At 42.8% G+C, this 25,907-nt stretch overlaps 1 protein-coding gene and 1 pseudogene across 2 annotated transcripts in view; one reads left to right on the plus strand and one right to left on the minus strand.

Moving 5' to 3' along the window:
- Nucleotides 1-11,658, plus strand: part of snx3 (sorting nexin 3) — a 35,116-nt gene extending 23,458 nt beyond the window's left edge. The window contains exons 3-5 of one of the 2 annotated variants that reach the window (XM_078212387.1): nt 8,521-8,645; nt 8,853-8,891; nt 10,746-11,658. In XM_078212387.1, the coding sequence (XP_078068513.1) occupies nt 8,521-8,645; nt 8,853-8,868 (141 nt within the window). In that variant the 3' untranslated portion in view covers nt 8,869-8,891; nt 10,746-11,658. The remainder of the gene's footprint in view (nt 1-8,520; nt 8,646-8,852; nt 8,892-10,745) is intronic. The other variant, XM_078212386.1, reaches the window with a different exon arrangement.
- An 820-nt stretch (nt 11,659-12,478) lies between these two features.
- Nucleotides 12,479-13,707, minus strand: LOC144494600 (28S ribosomal RNA; annotated as a pseudogene).
- Nucleotides 13,708-25,907: the final 12,200 nt, after the last annotated feature.

Consider the following 25,907-nt stretch of genomic DNA (forward strand, 5'->3'; position numbering starts at 1 on the left):
GCCCACAGTACATTTGTACTTGCCGTTTAGAGTACATTTTGTCAAACTGCCATTCAGATGCACCACTTGGTTTTCCTTGTCTAACTTTCCCAACAGAACCAGGTGAATTGCTAGTCAGCTGAATCATGTACTTAGATTATACTTGATCTATTTTTTCGATTTTTCTGTGGAACCATTGTAATTTTGCACCTCTGGGTGTGCCCCTTGACTAGAGATAGTAACACCAAGTACAGTATACCAAGGATTGATGCATTCAATCCTGCTTCAGTACAGGAGGTTGGTATGTTGGGAGATATTAACAGTCATGATGTGGAGATGCCGGCATTGGACTGGGGTAAACACAGTAAGAAGTTTAACAACACCAGGTTAAAGTCCAACCGGTTTATTTGGTAGCAAAAGCCACACAAGCTTTCGGAGCTCTTAGCCCCTTCTTCAGGTGAGTGGGAATTCTGTTCACAAACAGAGCTTGTAAAGACACAGACTCAATTTACATGAATAATGGTTGGAATGCAAATACTTACAACTAATCAAGTCTTTAAGAGACGAAACAATGTGAGTGGAGAGAGCATCAAGACAGGCTAAAAAGATGTGTATTGTCTCCAGACAAGACAGCCAGTGAAACTCTGCAGGTCAACGCAACTGTGGGAGTTACAAATAGTGTGACATGAACCCAATATCCCGGTTGAGGCCGTCCGCGTGTGTGCGGAACTTGGCTATCAGTTTCTGCTCAGCGACTCTGCGCTGTCGTGTGTCACAAAGGCCGCCTTGGAGAACGCTTACCCGAATATCAGAGGCCGAATGCCCGTGACCGCTGAAGTGCTCCCCAACAGGAAGAGAACAGTCTTGCCTGGTGATTGTCGAGCGGTGTTCATTCATCCGTTGTCGCAGCGTCTGCATAGTTTCCTGTTTCCAATGGTACATTGGGGAAACTATGCAGACGCTGCGACAACGGATGAATGAACACCGCTCGACAATCACCAGGCAAGACTGTTCTCTTCCTGTTGGGGAGCACTTCAGCGGTCATGGGCATTCGGCCTCTGATATTCGGGTAAGCGTTCTCCAAGGCAGCCTTCGCGACACACGACAGCGCAGAGTCGCTGAGCAGAAACTGATAGCCAAGTTCCGCACACGAGGACGGCCTCAACCGGGATATTGGGTTCATGTCACACTATTTGTAACTCCCACAGTTGCGTGGACCTGCAGAGTTTCACTGGCTGTCTTGTCTGGAGACAATACACATCTTTTTAGCCTGTCTTGATGCTCTCTCCATTCACATTGTTTTGTTTCTTAAAGACTTGATTAGTTGTAAGTATTTGCATTCCAACCATTATTCATGTAAATTGAGTCTGTGTCTTTATAAGCTCTGTTTGTGAACAGAATTCCCACTCACCTGAAGAAGGGGCTAAGAGCTCCGAAAGCTTGTGTGGCTTTTGCTACCAAATAAACTTGTTGGACTTTAACCTGGTGTTGTTAAACTTCTTACTAAGATATTAACAGGACAGACAATTTCAAGAGTCAGTTGAACAGGAAAATGTGGGATCTGTTTGTGGCTGTAGTTATGGTGTATTCAGTCAGTGTTCATACTTGTTAGTTGTGGACATTATGCAACCTGGATGTGCCATGAGAGACAATCATCTGAATTTGCATTCAGTTTGAGGGGGAGAAGAATGGTATTTTAAAAATTTGATATGGACAATTGAGGGCATGAAAGCATTAAGCTAAAGTGAACTGACAGATGAGGTTAAGGGATAGGTTAATAGTGGCAGACATTTAAGGGGATATTTCAGTAAGAACAGATACATCGGAGTTAGATGGGTGGCAAGACTGGGCAGAGTTTAAAGAACAGCAGTGAAAGACTTGAGGATAAGGAGGGTTAAAGTTAATTTATTCATCGCAAGTAGGCTTACATGAACATGAAGTTGCACTGAAAATCCCCTAGTCGCCCCACTTCAGTGCCTGTTCAGGTGCACTGAGGAAGAATTTAGGATGGCCAATCCACCTAATCTGCACATCTTTGGACTGTGGGAGGAAACCCACAGACTGGGGAGAATGGTCACTGTGGAGTTTGCACAGAGGATGGAATTGAACCTGGATCCCTGGTGCTGAGAGGCAGCAGTGCTAACCACTGTGCCACCATGCTGCCCAAAGTTGGCTCGAAACATGAACAGAATTGTACATCTTTACACATAGAAACCATAGAAAATTACAGCTCAGAAACAGGCCTTTTGGCCCTTGTCTGTGCCGAACCATTTTTTGCCTAGTCCCACTGACCTGCACTTGGACCATATCCCTCCACACCCCTCTCATCCATGAACCCGTCCAAGTTTTTCTTATGTTAAAAGTGACCCCGCATTTACCACTTTATCCGGCAGCTCATTCCACACTCCCACCACTCTCTGCGTGAAGAAGCCCCCCCTAATATTCCCTTTAAACTTTTCTCCTTTCACCCTTAACCCATGCCCTCTGGTTTTTTTCTCCCCTAGCCTCAGTGGAAAAAGCCTGCTTGCATTCACTTTATCTATACCCATCAAAATCTTACACACCTCTATCAAATCTCCCCTCAATCTTCTACGCTCCAGGGAATAAAGTCCCAACCTATTCAATCTCTCTCTCTCTAACTCAGCTTCTCAAGTCCCGGCAACATCCTTGTGAACCTTCTCTGCACTCTTTCAACCTTATTTACATCCTTCCTGTAACTAGGTGACCAAAACTGTACACAATACTCCAAATTCGGCCTCACCAATGCCTTATATAACCTTACCATAACACACCAACTTTTATACTCGATACTCCGATTTATAAAGGCCAGTGTACCAAAGGTGCTCTTTATGACCCTATCCACCTGTGACGTCACTTTTAGGGAATTCTGTACCTGTATTCCCAGATCCCTCTGTTCAACTGCACTCTTCAGAGTCCTCCCATTTACCCTGTACGTTCTTCTTTGGTTTGTCCTTCCAAAGTGCAATATCTCACTTGTCTGCGTTAAATTCCATTTGCCATTTTTCTAGTTGGTCCAAATCCCTCTGCAAGCTTTGAAAACCTTCCTCACTGTCCACTTCACCTCCAATCTTTGTATCATCAGCAAACTTGCTGATCCAATTGACCACATTATCATCCAGATCATTGATATAGATGACAAACAACAATGGACCCAACACCGATCCCTGCGGCACACCACTAGTCACAGGCCTCCACTCGGAAGCAATCCTCCACAACCACTCTGGCTTCTTCCATTGAGCCAGTGTCTAATCCAATTTACTACCCCCCCCCCCCCCCCCCCCCCATGTATACCTAGCGACTGAACCTTCCTAACTAACCTCCCATGAGGGACCTTGTCAAAGGCCTTGCTGAAATCCAGGTAGACAACATCCACCGCCTTCCCTTCATCCACTTTCCTGGTAACCTCCTCGAAAAACTCTAATAGTTTGGTCAAACATAACCTACCACGCACAAAGCCATGTTGACTCTCCCTAATAAGTCCCTGTCTATCCAAATATTTGTAGATCCTATCCCTTATCACACCTTCCAATAACTTGCCCACCACCAACGTCAAACTTACTGGCCTATAATTTCCTGGATTTCTTTTGCAACTTTTTTAAACAACGGAACAACATGAGCCACCCTCCAATCATCCGGCACCTCCTCCGTGAATACTGACATTTTAAATATGTCTGCCAGGGCCCCTGCAAGTTCAACACTAGCTTCCCTCAAGGTCCGTGGGAATACCCTGTCTGGTCCTGGGGATTTATCCACTCTGATTTGCCTCAAGACAGCGAGCACCTCCTCCCCTTTAATCTGTAAAGGTTCCATGACCTCCCTACCTGTTTGCCCTATTTCCATAGACTCCATGCCCGTTTCCTCAGTAAAAACCATTTAGTATCTCCCCCATCTCTTTTGGTTCCATACAGTCTACCACTCTGGTCTTCAAGAGGACCAATTTTATCCCTCACTATCCTTTTGCTCCTAACATACCTATAGAAGCTCTTTGGATTTTCCTTCACTCTGTCTGTCAAAGCAACCTCATGTCGTCTTTTAGCCCTCCTGATTTCCCTCTTAAGTAGCTTCTTGCACTTTTTATACTCCTCGAGCATCTGATTTTTTTAAGAGGTAAGGAAGTGTTGGTCCTGCACAAGGTAAGTCTGGGGAATTATGAATGGAAAATTAAATGGCAGCTGAATTGAACAGGCATTTTGCATCCGTCTTCAGAGAATAAAAGTCGAAGTAGCTGTACATCATTCAATAAAATATTCACCAAGGAAGTGGTGCTGAGCAAACTGTCGGAGTTCAAGTTGACAAATCCCTGGGTCTTGATGGACTTCTAGGATCTTAAGTGTCAAGTTGACGCATTGGTTTTAATTTCAAGATTCAAATTAGATTCTATTATATTTGAAAATAGTGATGTAGCTTTTATTAAAGGAAGGGAGACAATGTGGCAATCTACGGGTCATTGACATTGTAGGAAAACGTTAATTATTAAATGTTATGGCAGGACACTTGGAAAAATTCAGGTGGAGCAATTCACTGTAATCAGGTAGTCTACCGAAGGGAAATGATGTTTAACCAGTTTATTGGTGTTCTTTGAAGGAGTCCCATGCTATGGATGAAGGGGAACCAATGGATTTCCTGAAGATATTTGATTAGGTGCCACATCAAAGATTATATCAGAAAATGAAAGCTCATGGTGTAGGAGGTAACAAATTGGCATGGATAGAAGCTTGGCTAGCGAAAAGAAATGGTAGCCATAAATGGGTCTATAAAAGGTTGGCAGGATGTAATGAGTGGTGTGCCACAGGAATTGGTGCTGGGGCCTGTTTTTTTACAATTTGACTTGGATGAAGAGACCAAAAGCATGGTTGCTAAATTTGCTGATCCAACAACGGGCGGGATGTAAGGAGGCTGCAAATGGGTTCAGTGAGTGGGCAAGGATCAGCCAAATGTCATGTCCATCTGGCTGGGAATAATAAAGCAAACTAAATAGATTGCAGAGGGTTCGGGTGAATTGCGAAAGGTTAGCATGCAGGTACAGTAATGTTTGAGGGGGATTCAATAAAATAGGGAGATTAAGCTTCAGTTGTACAGGATACAACTACATCAGAATGCTCTGAACAGTATTGGTCTACTTTAAGGAAGGATGTACATGCATCAGAAGGTTTATTAGATGAATACCATTCCAAAGGTTAGACTGGCTAGGTTTGTATCTACTGAAGTTTAGAGTAAGGGGTGAATTGATTGAAACACAAATCCCAAGGCTTCTTGAAATGGTGGATGTGGAAAGGATGTTTTCTGTTGTGGGAGAATCTGGAACATCTGGAATGGAGTTGCCCATAAGATGGATGAGAAATTGAGGGTAGTGTCTTTTCAAGATGGTGGAAGCAGAACCGGAGGGGCTGAGTGGCCTTCTTATATGGATCGCCTGCTTTGACTCTTGAATAGTGATATTTCTTTGTTTAAAACCATGGATACTTGAGGTTTTATTCTGGATAAGTAACCAGTGTTTCGAATTGTTTACGACAACCAAGCTACTGGTCACTAATTTGCAGCTCTTGAACAGGATCATACCAAGCTTTGGGGGTTGTAACAAGTTAAAAGAAACTGCCTTTACAAAAATCAGTAATTTGAATTGCTGCTAGTCAATTAATCTAATATAAATTTGAAGCACTTGACCTTGATCCACAACTGCTGCTTTGGAAAAAGGGACCTTTTTCAAGATAGTGAGAAGGAAAAGTGAAGTGTTGTGGTGCTGACAATTTTTCTCGGCTCATGAATATTAGCTGAAGATTGCAGTTATGCTGTAGATATAGATGTTTTTATACACTTGGGGTTCTCTAGGTTTAGCATGTACAATTTAAAGTTTTTAAAGCTTTATTGTCATAAGTAGGCTTACATTAACACTGCAATGAAGTTACTGTGAAAATCTCCTAGTCGCCACACTTCAGCACCTGTTTGGGTAAACTGAGGGAGAATTTAGCATGGCCATTGCACCTAACCAGCACATCTTTCAGACTGGGAAGAAACCAGAGGAAAGACACGGAGAATGTGCAGACACTGCAGTGATCCAAGCTGGGAATCGAACCCTGGTGCTGAGGCAGCCATGCTAACCAATGTGCCACTGTCACCTATACCTCCATTTGGATGGGACTGATCTAATAGCTCAATTGGGCACCAGGCCATCAGCAGCAGAATTATGTTCACTGCAATCTGTAACCGCATGGCTGGCATTTCCCTCCCTCTTGCTGTTATCAATAAGCCAGATCGGCCTTGGTTCAATGAAGTGTGCAGGGAGCACTGCAGGAGCAGCACCAGATGTAATCCTTGTGATTTAGTTGCCATGTTGGCACTTGAGTGCTTACTAGACAGTGGAAACAGCTGGTTTTTCATGAGCTAAATGGTCCATGACACCTGGGTCAGATCAAAGGTCTACAGTTCTACCATATTTGGTCCTGATTGGAGAGTGAAATAACCAACCTGAGGCATTGGCTCCACAAATACCCCTATCCTCTGAGGGTGCTCCACATCAGTGCAAAAGAGAAGGCTGAAACATTTGTAATCATCCTCTGGCAGAAGCACCAAGTGGCTGTTCTATCTCTGTCTCCTGAATGCAAAGGTGCTTGTTTGCAGCCAATTTGATTCACTTCCATGATACCATGGAATAGCTGAAAGCATTGGATACAGCAAAGCTGATGGGCTTTGACAATGTTTCAGCAATAGTACTGAGACTTGTGCTCCAAACTTGGCCAAGCTGTTCCAGTACAGCTACACGGGCATTGAATAAATAGGCAGAATTGCCTAGATATGTCCTGTCCACAAAACAGAGTGGCTCCCATCTGTCCAATTGCTACCTCCATTAGTCGACTCCGCAAGTAACCTGTTGACAGATGCCCTCGCTGGGTTCCTCCTCCAGGGACACTCTACTCCTGAGCTTATTTCAGCCTTAGCCCAAACATGGGGAGTGACCGTATTTGACATGACAGCATTTGATAGTGTGGTATCGAGGAGCCCTTGTAAGAATGAAGTCAATGGGAATTAGATGGGGAAAAATCCTCCATTGGTTAGAGCCATACCCAGCACAAAAGATGCCTGTTAGAAGTTAATCAGTCCCAGGGCAAACTGCACAAGTTTCTGTCAGTGGTATCCTAGGTCTACCCATCTTTGGCTGCTTCATTGACTTTCTCTTAACTGAGGTCAAGTGACAATGTTTGCTGATTGGCACCCTACCCACAAATATTCATTCCCTCTACCACTGTACAGTGGTAGCAGTGTGTACCATCTACAAGGTGCCTCTAACAGTATCTCCCTCTAGATCTCTACCACCTGGAAGGACAAATGCAGCAGCCACATGGAAATGCCACTACCTGCAGGTTCCCATGCAAGTTGAAAACCATCCTAACTTCACTGCTGGGTCAAACGCTTTGTGCCTATATAAAGGCAGCTTGTCACCACATCAGTGATGCTCGTATCCCATGAACAAATTAAAACTTGTGGCAAGTGGGTAGCAGTTATCCGAGGTGATCAAGCAGAATCTTCAAGCACTTGTATTCAGTATCTCAACAAGAGCTGATGCCACTTCCTCCTGGATATTCTTGACTAGTCCCTTAAAAACAAAATGGGCTAAAAATTAAATTGGATTCGCACACTAAACACGTCGACATTATGACTGCATACAGCAATGTACATACAAATTGGGAGAAGGAGTAGGCCACTTGGCCCCTCAAGCCTAATCCACAATTCAGTCAAGATCATGGCTGATCAGCTTTTTAACTTCAACATTCTTGCCTACTTCTATCCCTGACAACCTTTCATTCCCTTGAGCTCTACCTACCTCTGTCTTAAAGATATTCAGAACTTTGCCACCTTTTGAGGCAGTGAATTATATGAAGTCTCATAACCCTCAATTTTTCCTCACCTGTCTTAACTGGGTGGAGCCTTAATTTTGAAAGTGACCAAGTTCTCGATGCTCCCACAAGAGGAAACATCCTATCCTCGGAGGTTTCAATCAAGTTGTATTCTAAATTCCAGCAGATGCAAGCCTAGCCTTTCCTCATCAGGCAACCTGCCTATTCCAGGTATTAGTCTAGTAAACTTTTTCTGAACTGCTTCCAATGCATTTGCATCCTCTAATCGAGACCAATACTCCGGATGTGGTCTTGCTCGCGCCCTGTGTAATTGAAGCATAACCTTCCTACTCTTGAGGGGAATTGAATACAATACTTCTAATTTGTGCACCTGCATGGTCACCCAAATGCCTGAGCAAGCAGTGATGGAAGTAAGATGATATGGTTTTACCTATCAGTTTGATCTTAAGTTGTGGTGTGACCTCGTGACTTTTTAAAAATAAATTTCCTCTTCTGCTGTGGTGAATATCCGTGTTGCATAGTTGATCAGACTCTGGAAATGGAAGTGAACAAATGGTGTATTGTAAGCCATCTCCCTTGACACAGCCTTGGATACTCAATTTTTCTAGTTAGAAATTGCATAAATGCAACAATCTTGATTTCGAAGCTTTTTTTTTCCCCCCCTTAGGTTGTGGTACCACCGCTACCTGGCAAAGCACTGTTTCGTCAGCTTCCTTTTAGAGGGGATGATGGAATCTTCGACGATAGTTTTATAGAAGAAAGAAGGCAAGGACTTGAACAGTTTATTAACAAGTGAGCATAGCTTCCTCCTTTCCATGGCTTTTGCAATTCGTGTATAATAAACACATCAAAGGGAAATGTTGAAATTCATTTGCTCTTTCAATTTAAGAATTGTGGGTTTTGTCTTAATTGCTACTAAAATGAAAGCAGTCCAGAAACACATTCTGCAAGAATGAAAAAAAAAATGACATGCAGGATAATTTTTTTTATTACTTTCAGAATGATTCCATTATGAGGCTGAGGGCACAAAGGGGTCTAGCTGAGTTTTAATTTTGTTGTTTTCCATGCATAATTTATGTAAATTGCCATTAAAATTCTGTTGCTTTTTTAAGTCTTGTGCTTTTTTTCCCACTCACGTACTTATTTTTGGTCTAAGGTGGTCTGCATTTAAAGTGAACAATAAAAAGTTATACCTGCAATTATTTGTGATTGCAGTTGCCATCTGTTTCATGTGTAAATGTGGCATGGCTATCGTTTTGAATAATAAAGCTTGACAAGAAGTGAAAGTATTTTAATTCCCATATTTGAATATGTAACGGTGAATGCAGCGTATTTTAACCTTTTACTAAAGAACAATCAAGAATTGGGGAAATGGAAAGGATAGTTGAAAATGGGCTTGCTCCAAACATGCAGATTGAGTCTCTCAAAGTGAAATGTTAAAATATTGACGGTGGATTTTTGTTTCTTATTGAAAGCTTCTTGGAAGCTAATCTACTAGTTCATGTCTTGGGCAAAAGCCTTCATCCAGATGTGCATTGTTGCTAGTTGAGAGGGAGCAGTCAGTGCATTGGTGCCTGAGCAGCATGAAGAGATTGGGTGTCAAATGTGACTTGTGCATCTGAAGCATTCTTGGGCCTCTAGCTGTAATTAATTCTTGCCTTCAGTGCTTGCCTCTTAATGCTGTTGAGGAGAATGCAAGTGCAGCAGTATAAGAGAAAATCCTTCTCCCATTGAGATGCAATTTGGAGGACAGTATGCAAATATACACTGAGTAAGGGAGAGAAATGAAGGTCCTTGTTAGGGATGGTGGAGGGTCAATGAAAAAGGCCCCTTCACATTCCAGGAGGCAGGTAGACCTTTATAGAAATGCCTTGTAGAATAGGAGTTGAATAGGAGTTGAAAATGGGGAAAGGTTGCTGAGTGAATCAGGAGTTGGAACTGAATGGGGAATCCAAGACTGATACTAAACTTGATATATATTTACCCAGAACATCCATTACTAATGGAGCTGTCTGCAAGGGTGTATCCCCTGCAATAACTGGCAATTTAAATTCCGTCATATCTGGACTCATTTTGAAGGGTTAAGAGCATTTCTGTATGCTCATGGGCACTTGGCTGGGTGACTGACATGGAATGCACTCTTCTGCCATCCGTTAGCATTTCCTTCAGCTTTGAGGGTGTTTTGAAAACCTCTGGGCAGATCTCATTGGGCTGTCTCACTCTTGAATCTTTAACATGATTAGGTGGTCCCTTCATGTGCCATTATAATGTATATTAGTCATTGTACAGTTGTACCAGGCAGCGATGTCATTTAAATGCAAGTTTGCAGTCACTAAAATGAGATTGTAAGGCCACAAAGTATCCACATTGAGCTGTTCAGTCCACTGAAAGGTTAGCAGGCCAGACTTTGGTATCACCAACCTTGGGAATTAGCTGGGTGGTAAACCCTTGAGTAAAGATTGCAGAACCCAGCATTCTTGCAACCACAAGGACCTGAAAAGCTGTTGACACTTGCGCTATCTTTTATGGGGGAGGTGTTTTGTGTGGGATGGGGATATGGTAGGGAGGAGAAAAACTGCTGCATTTACCTGCTGTGGTTGTAATTTCTGATTTTTATCTAACTGATTTAATTCTGCAATTGATACATAACTGAGAACCAATAAAATACAAGCATGGTTTACCTTCCTATGGTAGTAACCCAAATTTGAAAGGTTCACTGTTGCTTTGAATTGCAGCATGGAGCTCTGAGTAACCTAATTGTTAACCATATTTGCTTGCAGTTGATCTTCTAGGAGCCTTTTTAAAACCTAAAAATGTTGCTAACAAATTTGAATTGTTCACTGGAAACCAGTATTAGTTTTAAGTCACTAATTGATACTCTTTATATTTCAGAGTTGCTGGACATCCTTTGGCACAAAATGAACGTTGTCTTCACATGTTCCTGCAAGAGGAAATCCTAGACAAAAATTACACGCCTGCAAAAGTGAAACATGCACAAACAGTGTGAACGGACTAAAACACTGATCTGTCCAAACAATCCTTCCATACCAATTGAAATTGCTGGTTTTGGCTAATCCTCAGTACATCTTTCTACTTATTGATGTTTCTGAAAGCAGAACTTCATCTCAGGTGCAGATCACAAGCAAGGAAGATCGCATTCAGGATTAGAGCTGGCTACTGTAATTTGGCTTTGTATAACACTTTTGCTTAACATTCATTCTGAAGCCTTACATTTTCAGTAAAGAAATATGCTGATGTAATCTTTGTTCTTTGTGCCCAGATGTTACACTTGGCAGAAATTACTGTCAGTTGAACCTGTGGTATGAGTATAGCATTTCTAACAATTTTATCTGATGCTTCATCAGTTGAGAGTATTTTTATAATGCATGTGCTTTGTAAATTGAGAAAATCTAGCTGAAGGTTATCCATATTTGGCAAGATGTCAGTTTTTCTTTGAAAAATGCATGGTATATAAATGGTAAGACTCAATACCTCATTTGAGGCTAAACTGAATTTGGCATTTTCCCTTATGCAAGTTTCTGGAATAGTCCTTCAGACTGAATTGCAAAGTTCATTTGAGACATTGCTATACCAGTCTCCCTTTTTTCCTTCCATCCAAACTAGTGAAACCCACACCCATGTTATATACTGCACCTGTACCTATCACTGTCATAATTAATTACTAAGTTTGTTTCCATTTTGTACTAAGTCAAGTCTCAATACACTTCAGTTTGTTAAACACTAAGATGGATCCTCCTCTGAAGTTGGAATGTTTTCAAATAAAGTCCAGGTGAGAAAATGTTGACATCGCCAATTGTTTTATACAAACTTTTTTGTCATAAACTGAAAGCTGGTACCTGGAAGCCAACGGACCTTCCTGGGCACCAGTTGCATTTCTAGCCCCTAGCCTAACGTCATCCCTGACCCTAAACTGCAAGCTGATGCCTGGGGAAGCCACCTAGAACTCCCAGCCAGCAACTAACCTGTCCCTAGTCCCACCTCGGGCAACACTGTTCTCCTCCCCTCCATGGTTGCTGCTCAGAAGCACTCTGAACTGACCCACGAGGCCGCCTATGGCACTCTTTGGACTGGCTTCAAATCACACCATTAGGCACACATTATAACCAAAGTGCAGCTGTCAGTAGAGGTGACAACTCATTAACCAATAACGAATTTTCGCTACTGACTTTGTTCCAGCTGGTTAACCAGAAGGACTTGGAATTTATTTAAGCCAGTGGAGGTGACAAGTCAGTAACTGAGACAAATGGTTAACCAAACTCCTAACAGGGCAACTGGTTAATCTAAGGACTTGAAATTTGTTTCTCATCCATCCCAGTCAAATGATTAACCTGAGGGGGTGGCAGATGGGAAACCAGTACTCTGTCACTGGCTAGTGAGAAATCATTACCCCCTCTCCCTCAAGTTTTGGTTAGAGGCATGGGAAGTGCCTAAAGCCAAACACTTGGCCCGGGTGAATGACCCAGGCACCAACTCCAGCCTTAAATGGAGTAAGCAAGGCCAGTGGGATCCTCTAACTGCAACTGGCCAGGATGCAGAAGATTTTCGCACCTCATCCCAGGCATGCTCCTCCCATGAGCGAACCTGAAGGACACCGATGTGGCTGGGTAGGCTTGAGGGATGACTTTCAATAGATCGTAACAAGATAGCTGCTCTGCTACATAACCCGGAGCCAGAATTGGGTCATCTACAAATATTTTTAGCACCAGGTTCCCCCACAAACATGCTATGTTAACAGAGAAGCAGTGCCCATCGGGTCCTGCTCCAGCCCTGAATCGAGCAGCACTCTGCACCAATCGGTCAGCTAACCCAGGCCAACCAGTGATCCGTGGTGCTAGGGTATCGTTAAGCTTAGACAGGATTCTGACTGAGGCATTCAGTCATAATCCTACAGATGGTAGCTTCACCATTGGCTCCTCGGCCAAGCACATACACTAAATGGCTGAACCTGTGGTTCCTCTTGTACTGAGCAGGATTACTATTGCAACAAATCAGTAGGGCAAAACTAACCCCTCCCTGATGGTCTAAACCCAGCTCGCATTCCCTACTAATAGGTGAACAGTCCAATGCTTGGTGAATGGTGAGGGCACAACCTCGGGCTCGAGGGATGATCCTTTAAAACAGATGAGGAATTTCTTCAGCCAGAATGGTGAATCTGGAACTCTTTGTCGCAGAAGGCTGCGGAGGCCAGGTCATCGAGTGTCTTTAAGACAGCAATAGGTTCTTGATGAGGGGATTGGGGTTATGGGGAAAAGGCAAGAGAATGAATGAGAAAAATATCAGCCATGCTTGAATGGTGGAGTAGACTCTATGGACCAAGTGGTCTAATTCTGCTCCATGTCTTACGGTCTTGGGGAATTCTGCTTCACCATGATAGGAAGAGCTGACATTGAAGAATCAAAAAGCAACATCGCTATAAACGCTTGGTCGCCACAAGCCAATTATCCCTGTGGGAACTTTTCTGACAGCTGCTTGAAACCCAAAATGTCAGAAGGATCGTGAGACCACGCTTTCACGATCTGTATTCGTACTGAAAATCAAGATCAAGCGAGCTTTTGCCCTTCTGCTCCATGGGAGGTTTCTGTCCTCCAAGCTTGCCTTAAGACACCTGTTATGGTGTGACGGGTGTACCACCCCAATCAAACTCTCCAATTTTGTGCCTGTGTGCTTCCAACCAGAAGCGAGAGCCCCTCGGTGCTTGCCTCACTTGGTGAGTAAAATAAGTAATGGTATTTCACCAGCGACAGAGGCCTCCCATTTATTCTACACCTCTTGCCTCTTCACAGTGCCAAATTAGAGTCCAGCTCAACAGGGTCATCTTTCCCCAATGATTCTGCCAAGCCCATTCCCTTGGCTGTGGTTTTGCTAGATAAGCAGGGGCAGTGGGAATCTAGTTCATCCATTTATGTACGTCACTAATTAGATGGTGAGGCATTTGGCTTTTGTTTTGAAACACGAGTGCCTTTTGATACCTGTGGTATTACCAAGGGCTCGGCTGTACTGATATTAATTGAGGTGGGGGTTTGACAGGGCAGTACCAGTTTGATATTTGTACTGATTTTGTTTTTGGGCCAGTTACCACAGGCAGCGCCCATTCGGGAAGCATGAGACTGGGCACTACAGGTTAGATGGCACAACAAAAAATAATAGTCGCCATTTGACGTGTGCTACAATAGAAACCACCAAGAACTAGTCACCAACAAAACTTAACGAAACAACATGTTTTATTTATCCATCAGTATTCTTTATTTGTTGTTTTTAACACCCAGTGGTGCTCATCGCACTTGTCCTCTTATGGTCCTGCACCCTGGCACCAAGGACCAGCCAAAAGCTAGGCTTTTGGGTGTTACCATGTTCCTCACCTATCGCTGAAAATCTAACATTTCCAGTGATGGTGAGTCTGGATGTCTGCTGGGCGAATGTCTTGTATCTTGATTTGAGGAATTTCAAAGGCTGTTGTTGAGCTTGAGCCATTTTCCTCTAGCACCCAGCATGAAGCCAAAATACTCTGACTTGAGTCCTCCTGTCAATTCCATGATCTCCAGTCCAAGATGGCTATATTTTTGCCTTTTTCCACCATTAAGTGCCGTGTAGTCATCTTCGTGTTGTCTTGTGACATCTACCATCGTGACCCGTTGGTCTTTTTTGAATGATACTGGCTTTCCATGGGAGCTGTCCTTGGCCACTAGTCTTGGCTCCAGGTAGGATGTCCAGCCGTACTTTATGTACCAGCACAGTTGGTCTGATATCTTGTTGTGCTGTTTCATCTCATTTATTATGAAGGGGCAGCAACCAGGGATGTGTATGAGGGTCTTGTTTTCCACTTCACACCGTCAATGCGATTTAATGGTGGTTGGTCTTCTCGTAAGGGTTGACCTGGTTAGGTGCAAATTACTTCAGAGAAGTAAATTGTTGAGCTGAGACGATTTTAGTTGGAAAACTGGTTTGATCCAGGTGCTTGATATTGTCTTTTTTGTAGTAATGAATTCCAGCACCTTTGGGGTTTTAGCCTTTGCCATTTTTCAAATTTCCCACACTCGCCATGCTGCATACCTGTTTTGTGGCATCTGGGGCCCAGCATCTTGATCAAGGAATGCTGGCATTGGTGCCTCTGAGATCAATGGGGTCCATTCCTGCTTTGCAACTTTGTCCGGTAGGAAATCTTCGATTTCCTCCTGGACTTTGAAATCTCACAGCCATTTAGTATCGTTGTTGCATTCGCCTCTGTTGGAATGAAGTCCATATGATCGCATCTTTGGACACTTCCAGTGCCACATGTTTACGAATAATTGGTATACTGAGACCGCAGCTCCTGTTGCTGGAATACAGGAAGCCGTGAGAGGTGTAGGAATTCTTTTGTGGCGTTTCATAAACGTGTTCTGTGATATCTCAAAGGATTTGAGGATGACATGTATCCTTTAGATTTCCATTCACTCTCTTCGTTGGGGAGCTGCTGCCTGCAAGCGAGACACCCAGGTTTTGAGCTTCTCCCATTGCCCTTCTGACATGCCTGCCCAAGGATCGGTTTGGCCACCCAGGTTTTTCTCTTGTCTCGCCCAGGAGGATATAGGATATGGCTTTGTTCCAAAGTTTCCAGTTTGTCATGATTATACAGAAAGGTCTTCAACTTGTATATAAAGTGGAAGCCTTTTTTTTACATGGTTTTATTGTCAAACCCGTGTGGTCACAAAAGGAATGGAGAATATTCAGATTCCATTCCATTCTGATGTGAGTCGCTCTGCAGGGCAATGTCATCCACAAAGATCAGAGCTGAGCAGTTGACTCTTCTGTCTCCCAGGAGCATGGAGACTCCAGAGTTGGTTTTTCTCCAGAGAGCATATCAAAGGATCCAGAACAATGTTAAATAGGATAAGTGAAAGAGGGTTGCCTTGCTTTATGCCGCCCTCTATCCATTGTGGTGGTCATAGTTTTGTTCCCTTCAACCACTGTGGTGTTGCCTGTGTACAGGTCCTCTACCATGTCCACAGAAATGCTCTGGGTAATTTTACCCTTTGTAATGTTTTCAAGAGTAGCTTGTGCCCAACTGAGTTGAACGTCTTTGCCAAATCGACAAAGACAACTGTGAGGCCCTTGTGGTTATTCTTTGATCCCTTTGATTTTCTAGAACTGCAATGTTGTCATTGCATCTGGGAGTTGCTGCTAGAAACCCTTTCTGCCTAGGGTTGATTTTGACTGAGTCGCTTAGCCATGATCTTTGAACAGGTGTAGCCGCATGGGACCTATGATTGACAACTGGTGGCCAATGTCTTTAAGGTGCTCTTGATCCTTGCACTTGGGGAATCAAAACGGTTCGACTCTTTTCCAGGGAAGTGTGCATGATTTCAACCATAGGGAGAAGGGTCAGGGTAGACAGGTGAGATGGGAGGAGGCATTGCATTATTAGTTGAGCAAGGAGAGATATTTTGGGAGGGGACAATCTATCTCCACTAATAAATAAACTTGGTGTGTTTGTCCATAGATCTCAAGATGGAAGGGCGTGTTAGGGTGGTGAAAAGGCATATGGGACAGTTGCTCTTATCAATTGAGGCATGGTTTGTAAAAGTAAGGAGGTCATGTTGGAGTTGTAAAGAACTTTGAGGTCACTGCTGGTGTGCAGTTCTACTTAGCACATTATAGGAAGGATGTGGTTGCATTGGCGGGACTGCAGAGGAGATTCACAAGATGTTACCTGGGATGGAGTTGAGGGGCGACCTGACTGAGGGGCATGGATAGGGAGCAGCAGTTCTCTTTAGCAGCAGGGCCAGTCATGAGGGGACACAAGTTCAAGGAGAGGGGCAGGAGGTTTAGGGGATGATGGGGAAATCTCTTTACCCAGAGGGTGGTAGTGATTTGGGAAGTGTGCTTGGGAGGGTGGCAGAGGCAGGTTGTCTCTCATCCTTTAACAAATACGTGGATGAGCACCTTGAATGTTCATGACATGCTATTGCTGGTAAGTGGGATTAGGTAGGTTAGGTGTTTCTCAAGTGTTGGTGCAGAACTTCTGCTCTGTGATGACTTGATAAAGAGCCTTCCAAGAGCATTAGTCTCCAAAGCCATTGATCATCACCAGAACCGTTCAGGTTCCACTGAAGCAATCAAATGGAAGGCAGAAGCTTTGATCAGATGGTGACAACCTTAAAACTTGTAGAACATTGAATTGGTGAGTCATTAGGTACTCTTCACAATCCATGTTTGTGGCTTCAAAAATGAAGCTACCCCAAGAAGATTGCTGAACAAAGAAAATTACAGCACAGGACCTTCAGCCCTCCAAGGCTGCACCGACCATGCTGCCCGACTGAACTAAAACCCCCTGCCCTTCTGGGGACTGTATCCCTCAATTCCCATCCTATTCATGTATCGGTCAAGATGCCCCTTAAAAGTCACTATCGTTTCCGCTTCCACTACCTCCCCCGGCAACGAGTTCCAGGCACCCACTACTGTGTGTAAAAAAAAAAAAAAAAAAAAAAAATCTGCCTGCCTCGTACATCTTTAAACCTTGCCCCTTGCACCTTAAACCTGTGTCCCCTAGTAATTGACTTTTCTACCCAGGGAAAAAGCTTCTGACTATCCACTCTGTCCATGCCTCTCATAATCTTGTAGACTTCTATCAGGTCTCCCCTCAACCTCCAGTCGCTCCAGTGAGAACAAACCAAGTTTCTCCAACCTTTCCTCATAGCTAATGCCCTCCATACCAGGCAACATCCTAGTAAATCTTTTCTGCACCCTCTCCAAAGCCCCCACGTCCTTCTGATAGTGTGGTGACCAGAATTGAACACTATATTCCAAGTGTGGCCTAACTAAGGTTCTATAAAGCTGCAACATGACTTGCCAATTTTTAAACTCAATACCCTGGCCGATGAAGGCAAGCATGCCATTTGCCGCCTTGACTACCTTCTCCACCTGCATTGCCACTTTCAGTGACCTGTGTACCTGTACACCCAGATCCCTTTGCCTATCAATACTCAAGGGTTCTGCCATTTACTGTATATTTCCTATATGCATTACCTCACATTTGTCCGGAACAAACTCCATCTGCCATCTCTCCGCTCAAGTCTCCAACTGATCTGTATCCTCTGATGGTCCTCATTGCTATCCGTAAATCCACCAACCTTTGTGTCATCCACAAACTTACTAATCAATCCAGTTACATTTTCCTCAATCATTTTATATATGTTACAAACAGCAAAGGTCCCAGCACTGATCCCTGAAGAATGCCACTTGTCACAGCCCTCCATTCAGAAACACACCCTTCCACTGCTACCCTCTGTCTTCTTTGACTGAGCCAGTTTTGTATCCACCTTGCCAGCTCACCTCTGATCCCATGCAACTTCACCTTCGGCACCAGTCTGCCATGAGGGACCTTGTCAAAGGCCTTACTGAAGTCCATGTAGACAACATCCACTGCCCTACCCTCATCAATCATCTTCGTCACTTCCTTGAAAAACTCAATCAAGTTCGTGAGACACAACCGCCCCTTCGCAAAACCATGTTGCCTCTCACTAATACATCTACTTATTTCCAAGTGGGAATAAATCCTGTCTCGAAGAATCCTGTCCAATAATTTCCCTACCACTGATGTAAGGCTCACCGGCCTGTAATTACCTGGATTATTCTTGCTACCCTTCTTAAACAAAGGAGCAACATTAGCTATTCTCCAATTCTCTGGGACCTCCCCTGCAGCCAGTGAGGATCATGTTCTTACTGAACATGCTTCGACTTTAAAGACAGCAATAGAATTCTCAGTGTCAGTAGAACTGAGGAGGCAGAACCACAAGTTGGGAACTACCCATAGGAAATCAAAACAACAGATGTGTCATAGATGTGCCAAAATGGGCCATTCAGTGAATGAATGCTGGAGCAAGGATAGTCGATGCAAGAATTGTGGTTAAATGGGTTACATTGCAGAAGTTTGTTGGACTAGACCAGCTTCCCTTGAGAATGCAACTTGTTCTTCACATTCTTGAAGACATTTTTTCTTCCATGTTGTAAGTTAAGACTGAAGAGGAGAATGTCCAGAGATATGATGAAGAGCTCCAAATGAACGTATCCATACAGTGTGAATCAAATAGATTCGGGGTGATTCCAAAATTAAGTGGACAACTGGTGCTGCTGTATCTTAGTTCCTGAGACTACATACCAACAAAAGCTGAAGCATCTTCTTTTAAAACCAGCTGATGTGATTTCAAGGACGTACACTGAAGAGATCATGCCTTTTAAAAGGCTGCATCGTGGCCAACATAGAGTTGAGTGACAAATAGAGTCACCTCTCCATGTGTTCTGTGGTAATTTTCCAGCTCTCTATGGGAGATCATGATTGGAGAAGATAACACTTAACTGTGTTCTTTCAACACATTAGTCAATGTCAAAACAGATCTACAGCATCTTATTTGTCCAAAGGTTTAAGAAGAATTTGTATGACTTGTGTGTTAGAGCTGGTTACAATAAGTGACTGGGCTATCTCAACATAACCAGATGGTTCAGTTCGTATTAGTGGTGATTTTAAAACCAATCTACTGTTGTGGACTGATCAATATTTGCTTCCTTTTAATTGAAGATTTGTTAGCTGGGTTATCAAGTGGGCAGATATTCAGCAAGATTGATCTTTCACAGCATATTTACAGATGAATGTAGCCACTAAAGCTCACCCGTTACTCCAAGATCTTTTTCATTTAGAAGATTACCTTTTGGAAAAACATCTCTAGCCCTTTATTCCCAAGATTGATGGATCAGATTTTAAGTGGTCTCTCTGGTGTACAATGTTACCTGGATGGTATTCTAATTACAGGGTCCAGTGAGCAGGCACACTTAAATAACTTAGAAGCAACATTGGAATATCTTCAAGCACACTGTCTGCATATCAAGAAGGAAAACTGACTTTTTCCAGACATCAGTCCAGTATTTGGATCATATTAATAGTAAAGGCCTACATATAGCACCTAAAAAGATGGAAGCTATTTTAGAAGCACCACATTCAATGAATGTGACACAAAATTGAGTTCCCTTCTAGGATTATTAAATTATTATGGTAAATTTGTTGTGTAATGGCTTCAATAATGTAGCCATGTGTAAAACAGATATGGGACTGGACAGCAATGTGAGAAAGCATACAATGTCAAAGATGCTTTGCAGATATACAAAGTATTGGTTCATTTTAATCCAAAGCTAACATTACCTGTATGTGATTCTTCACTTTTGAGGCAGTCGTTTCACACATTATCCCTTCAGGAGAAGAATGACCAATAGCTCTTTGTGTCCTCTGATTAGTGCTGAATCTAATTGTATTCGGCTAGAAAAAGAAGCAGAGTATTTTGGCATACAAAGGTTTCATCATTATTTGATCGTCACTTCACATTAATTAATCATCAACCCTTAATTATTTGAGCCATACAAAGGCATGCTGTTGTTAACTGCTACTTGGTTGTAAAGGTGGTCACTGATCTTTGATGCTTTATTGTAGGAGTGTGCAATCAGAGCCATGTCAATGCTGATGCAGTAACATGCCTTCAGTTATTCAGCAGATACCACCAACTAGTATTGCTAATATTCTTTATTTTCCAATCATTTGCCTATGACAGCTCCAAGTTCAGGGTGCTCAGATTGAAGAAAGTGGGGCAGTGTCAATCCTGTGCACAAGTAAGAAATACACCACCATGGTCTCCTTTACAGCCTTGGGACTGACCTAAAATGCCATGGCAATGATTGCATGTAGATTTTGCTGGTCCTCTTGAGGGTTACATGTTCTTGGTCATAACTTCTGGCCACTTTGTGCATCAATTATCATGGGATCTACTATAACTGAACAAACCATTAAAAAAAAAACTTTTTTTTGCAAGATTTGGTAAACTGGAACAGATTTTTAGTGATAATGGTTCACAGTTGCTTTCACAAACATTTGAAGATTATCTCAAAGTAAATGGTATTCTGCATATAAAATCCACACTTCCATCAACCAATATATTAGTTGAAAGATTCATACAATCCTGGAAACATCCTTTAAAAGCTTCAAGAGAACAAGGCTCATTATTGCGTCGTGAATAGCTTTTTGGCATCTTGCAGAAACACTCCTCGTGACTACCCAAATTCACAAGCGTTGCTACTTTTAAAGAGAAAGTTAAGAGCTGCATTTGATTTATTATTACCTCCAGAGACTCCAATCTCAAGATGCTAGTAGAGTGTCAGCAACACTCGAGTTGTTAGATGAGAATGAGGGCAAAGCAACACTCATTTCAACAGGGAGAATGAATGTTGGGGTAATTATGCCACGAGTGAGACATGGGTACCAACTATAGTTTCAGCAAAAATGGGTCCAATTTCTTACACGGTTCAAACCAAAGATGAACTAGTTTGGTGATACCATGCTGACCAATTGGATCTTGTATTTTTTTTTTGTTTAACACCCCTACCATTGTTAGGATATTGCAGGCATTAAACTGGGAAAAAGTTTGTAGCACATTAAGCCTGTTGAAACCCCTCAAGACCTTTTTTCAATTGTGCCACCTCATTCCTCTAACCTCCCATGAGTCTTGTCCAACCTGCTGAACCTTTCCTTGCAAGCTAACTCTCATCCCAAGAATCAACCTAGTGAACCCATTCTGAATTGGCTCCAATCCAAGTATATTCTCATTTAAGGAGACCAAAACTGTCTTGCCAACACCCTGCTGTTGTAGCAAGACTTCCTTGCTTTTGTACTCCATCCCCCTTGCGATAAAGCCCAACATTTCATTTGCCGTCCTAATTTCTTGCCATTCCTGCATGCTAGTGGACAAGGATACTCGGAGCCCTCCACTGCAGCATTCTGTAGTCTTTCTTCATTTAAATCTGCTTTTCTGTTCCTGCTGGTAAGGTCAATAACCTTATATTAAAACCCAGCTGCCAATTTTCAGCCAACTAAATTAACCCATCTATCACTCTTTGCTAATTATTTGTCTCCTCACAACTTATTTTCCTACCTTTCAATCATTAGCGAATGTGTCCACGATACACTCTTCCTGCATCCAAGTCATTAATATAGATTGTAAGTAGAGGCCCCAGCATTGATCCCTGTGGCACTTGCATTAGTTACAGGTTGCCAAACTGGTAATCCCCCATGTTTCCTGACTTAGTTACTGAATCCTCTATCAGGAAACCATCTGTTGATTATATTATTCCCAACTCCACCTTGAGCTCTTACCTTGTGCCATAACCTTTTATAAAGCACATTATGAAATGCTTTTGGAAATCCAAATATGCTACATTTACTGGTTTTTCCTTTTCACATTCTACTTGTATCCTAAATTTGTCAAGCACTCCCCCTTTATATAAAAACCACGTTGACCATAGTATTCTACATGTCCGATTATTACTTAATGGATTCCGTTTTCCCAAGGACCAATGTTAGTCTAACCAGTCTGTCATTTCTGGCTTTCTTTCAGCTTCCTTTCTTGAATGAAGTGTTAGATTTGCAGTTTTCCAATGCACTGGGACCTTTCTCAAATCTAGGGAATTTTGGAAGATTACAATCATATATCCTCTACCTCTATTTCTTTTAAGACCCAAGGATGTAACTCATAAGGTCTACATGCTTTTAGTCCCATTAGCTTTCCTGGGACTTCTTTCTGGTGATAGTTTTATGTTTCTCCCTTCACTTTTCCACTTGATGCTTTTACTGAATTATACCATGCAACCTGACAAAATACTTGTTCAAAGTCTTTCCTGTTTCCTGTTATTTATTCCCTAGTTTTATCCTCTAAACTTACTTGAGCTACTCTTCCTTTTTACATATTTGTAGAGAAGCTCTTAAAGTTCTCTTTTTTATTTCTAGCTAATTTTCTCATTCTAATTTCTCCCTTTTATTTTAGCTATCTTTTGCTGGAAAAGCTCAAGTTTTGACTATTTTTCAGGACAGTGCTCCTCCTGACTTCCTATTGGCCTTCAAGCACTATTTCCCGGTGGATTCTCCCGTTTCATGGCACAACTGGATCAGGATCAGTCAACAACAGAACCAACCCTCTCTTTGATTATGATCTCAGCTCTTTTTAAACACCGCTCTTAATATTTGATTAGTTTTAATGACATGTCATATCCATGTGAACTATATTGGATGCATATCTAGCATAACCATAACCCGGTGTACACTAGTGATCTGCCACTCCAGCACACAAGTTCATTTTGACACTGGATCATAGAATCCCAACAGTGCAGAAGGAGGCTGTTCAGCCCATCAAGCCTGCACCAACAACAATCATACCCAGGTCCTATCCCCTTACCTCTACGTATTTACCCTATTAATCCCCCTGACACTAAGGGGCAATGTAGCATAGCCAATCCACAGAACCGGCACATCTTTGGAGTGTAGGAGGAAACCGGAGCACCCAGAGGAAACCCATGCAGATAACATGCAAACCCTGCACAGTAACCTAGAATTGAACGTGGGTTCCTGGTATAGTGCCATCATGACACCTGTAAAGCCTACTGGACCTGGAATTCCCAGACAGTCTCCCATCCAAATACTAACCAGGCCTGAGTCTGCTTAGCTTCCGAGATCAGGCATTTTCAGACTAGTATGGCCATAGTGGATGTAGTTCAATTTCTGTATTGAAGTGGTTCAGTGCAAAGTTTGTGAAACCTTAAGTGCAATGTTAACATTGGTCAAAACTAGTTGTTTATTTGCTTATGCTTTTCAAAATCGTATATTTATGGGATTGGAAAAGTCTATGGATGTAATCAAATTCCTGGTGTACCATTCTATGCAAGTAGCTACATATTGGGAATAGTCCAGGGTAAGCTGTGTAGATGCTGGTTCGAGACAATAAAATTTTGCAGAAATCGGATATGGCTTAACGTACTGCAAGGGTGTTTACCTTCATAGCAATCCATGGCCTTGCATCGTGGAGATATATTTACAGATTGATGGACGGCTCTGTTTACTTCCCCACTCCATCGTTGAACTTTTTTTTGTAACGAGCAAGGTGTTGGATGAGTAATTGATATTCCGCGCTCGGTATTCACAAGATATGATGGTTTTCAGAGCCGGTTTTATATTATTGGCTGAGTGACAAGGTGCTGCCTACCACAAAGTTGTACATTTAAAAACAGCATTACGAAACAAAACGCTATTGTTTGGATGGTGACAGGAGGGTGGCCAAGTATTTAAAGTCTAATTGCTCACTCATTGGGAGTTAATTTTGATTGAATTGTTGTTAGTTGGTGTAGTTCTGAATAATTTATTGTGTTCCCTTTTCTCCGTAAATTTCATTGGCTCCGATTTTTATTTATCCCCGCAACCACGAGATTCGGGATGTGGTCTGCAAACCTTTTGGCTTTTTTACTGAGTATCCACCACGTTGACAGTCGCTCAAAGTGGCAGTGAACGCTGGGGTCACAGTGCTGTTCAATGTAACTTCTGAAATAAACTTTATTTTAACAGTAGTGTCTTTTCCTGAGGTTTGGAGATTTCTCTGTTTCACGGCGGTGTAAGCCACTCCAAGTCATTCAATCCTATAGAATCCTACAGCGCAGAAGGCCATTCGGCCCATCAAGTCTGCACCAACCACAATCCCACCCATAACCCCACATATTTACCCTGCTAATCCCCTAACACTAGAGTCAATTTAGCATAGCCAATCAACCTAACCCACACATCTTTGGACTGTGGGAGGAAACCCACACAGACAACATACAAACTCCACACAGTCACCCGAGGACAAAATTGAATCCAGGTCCCTGGCTGTGCCATCAGTGGAAACCCACGCAGACACGGGGAGAATGTGCAAGCTCAACACAGACAGTGATCCGAAGCCAGAATTAAACCCGGGTATCTGGCACTGTGAGGCAGCAGTGCTAACCACTGTGCGGCCCTCATTAATGGGCCACAATCACAGAATTGTTACAGAGCAGAAGGAGGCCATTTGGCCCATCGTGTCTGCACCAGCTTTCCAAACGTGATTTAGTGTCATTCCCCTGCCTTTTCTCCATACCCCTGCACATTGTTCCTATTCAAGTAATCACCTAATACCCTTTTGAATGCCTCAATTGAACCTGCCTCCACCACACTTCCAGACAATGCATTCCAGACCCAAACCACTGCTGGGGTGGGATTTTCCAGCCGCAATCATTCCAAAACAGGATAATCCCACCTGAGGTCAATGGACCTTTGCATGGTCTACTTGTTACAATTCCCCTGGCCGGCGGGACAGGAAAATTCCTCTGCTGTTTGAATGTTTTTTTTCTCACATCACATTTGCTACTTTTGTAGAGCACCTTAAATCTGTTTCCTCTTGTTCTTGATCCTGTTACAAGGGGGAACAGTTTCTCTCTATCTTTTTTGTCCAGCCTCCTTTATGATTTTGAACATCTCTATCAAATCTCCTCTTGGCCTTCTTCTCTCCAAAGAAAACAGTGTCAACGTTTCCAATCTATCCTCATAACTGAAGTTTCTCATTCCCAGAACCATTCTTTTAAACCTCTTCTGCACTCTCTAATGAAAGCTATGAAACCATTGTCGATTGTTGGAAAAACCCACCTAGTTCACTTATGCCCTTTTAGGGAAGGAAATCTGCCATCTTTACTTGGTCTGGCCTATGTATGACTTCAGGCCCACAGCAATGTGGTTGACTCTTAAATGCCCTTTGAAGTAGCCGAGAAAACCACTCAGTTGTATCAAATTTCTAGAAAGTCAATAAGGGATTAAATCAAATGGACCACCTGACATTGACCTAGGCATGGGAAACTACAAGGGCAAACTCAACCCTGGCCACCCTGCAATATCCCTAACATCGGGGCAAAATTGGGAGAGCTGCCTCTAAGACTAGTCAAACCTGACATAGCCTTACCTTGTTCCTCAAAAGTAGTGGAAGCAGAGTTTTTGGATATTTTTAAGTCAGAGGTAAATAGATTCCTGTTAAGTGAGGGAATGAAAGGTTATCCAGGGATCAGCAGAAATGTGGGGTTGTGGTTACAATCAGATCAGTCATGGCTTTATTGAATGATGGAGTTGGCACGAAGGGCCGAGTGGCCTACTCCTCATAATTCATATGTACTCATGGAATCGTACCTTAC

The sequence above is a fragment of the Mustelus asterias genome, chromosome 5, assembly GCF_964213995.1.
Source record: "Mustelus asterias chromosome 5, sMusAst1.hap1.1, whole genome shotgun sequence".
NCBI classification, from domain to species: Eukaryota; Metazoa; Chordata; class Chondrichthyes; order Carcharhiniformes; family Triakidae; genus Mustelus; species Mustelus asterias.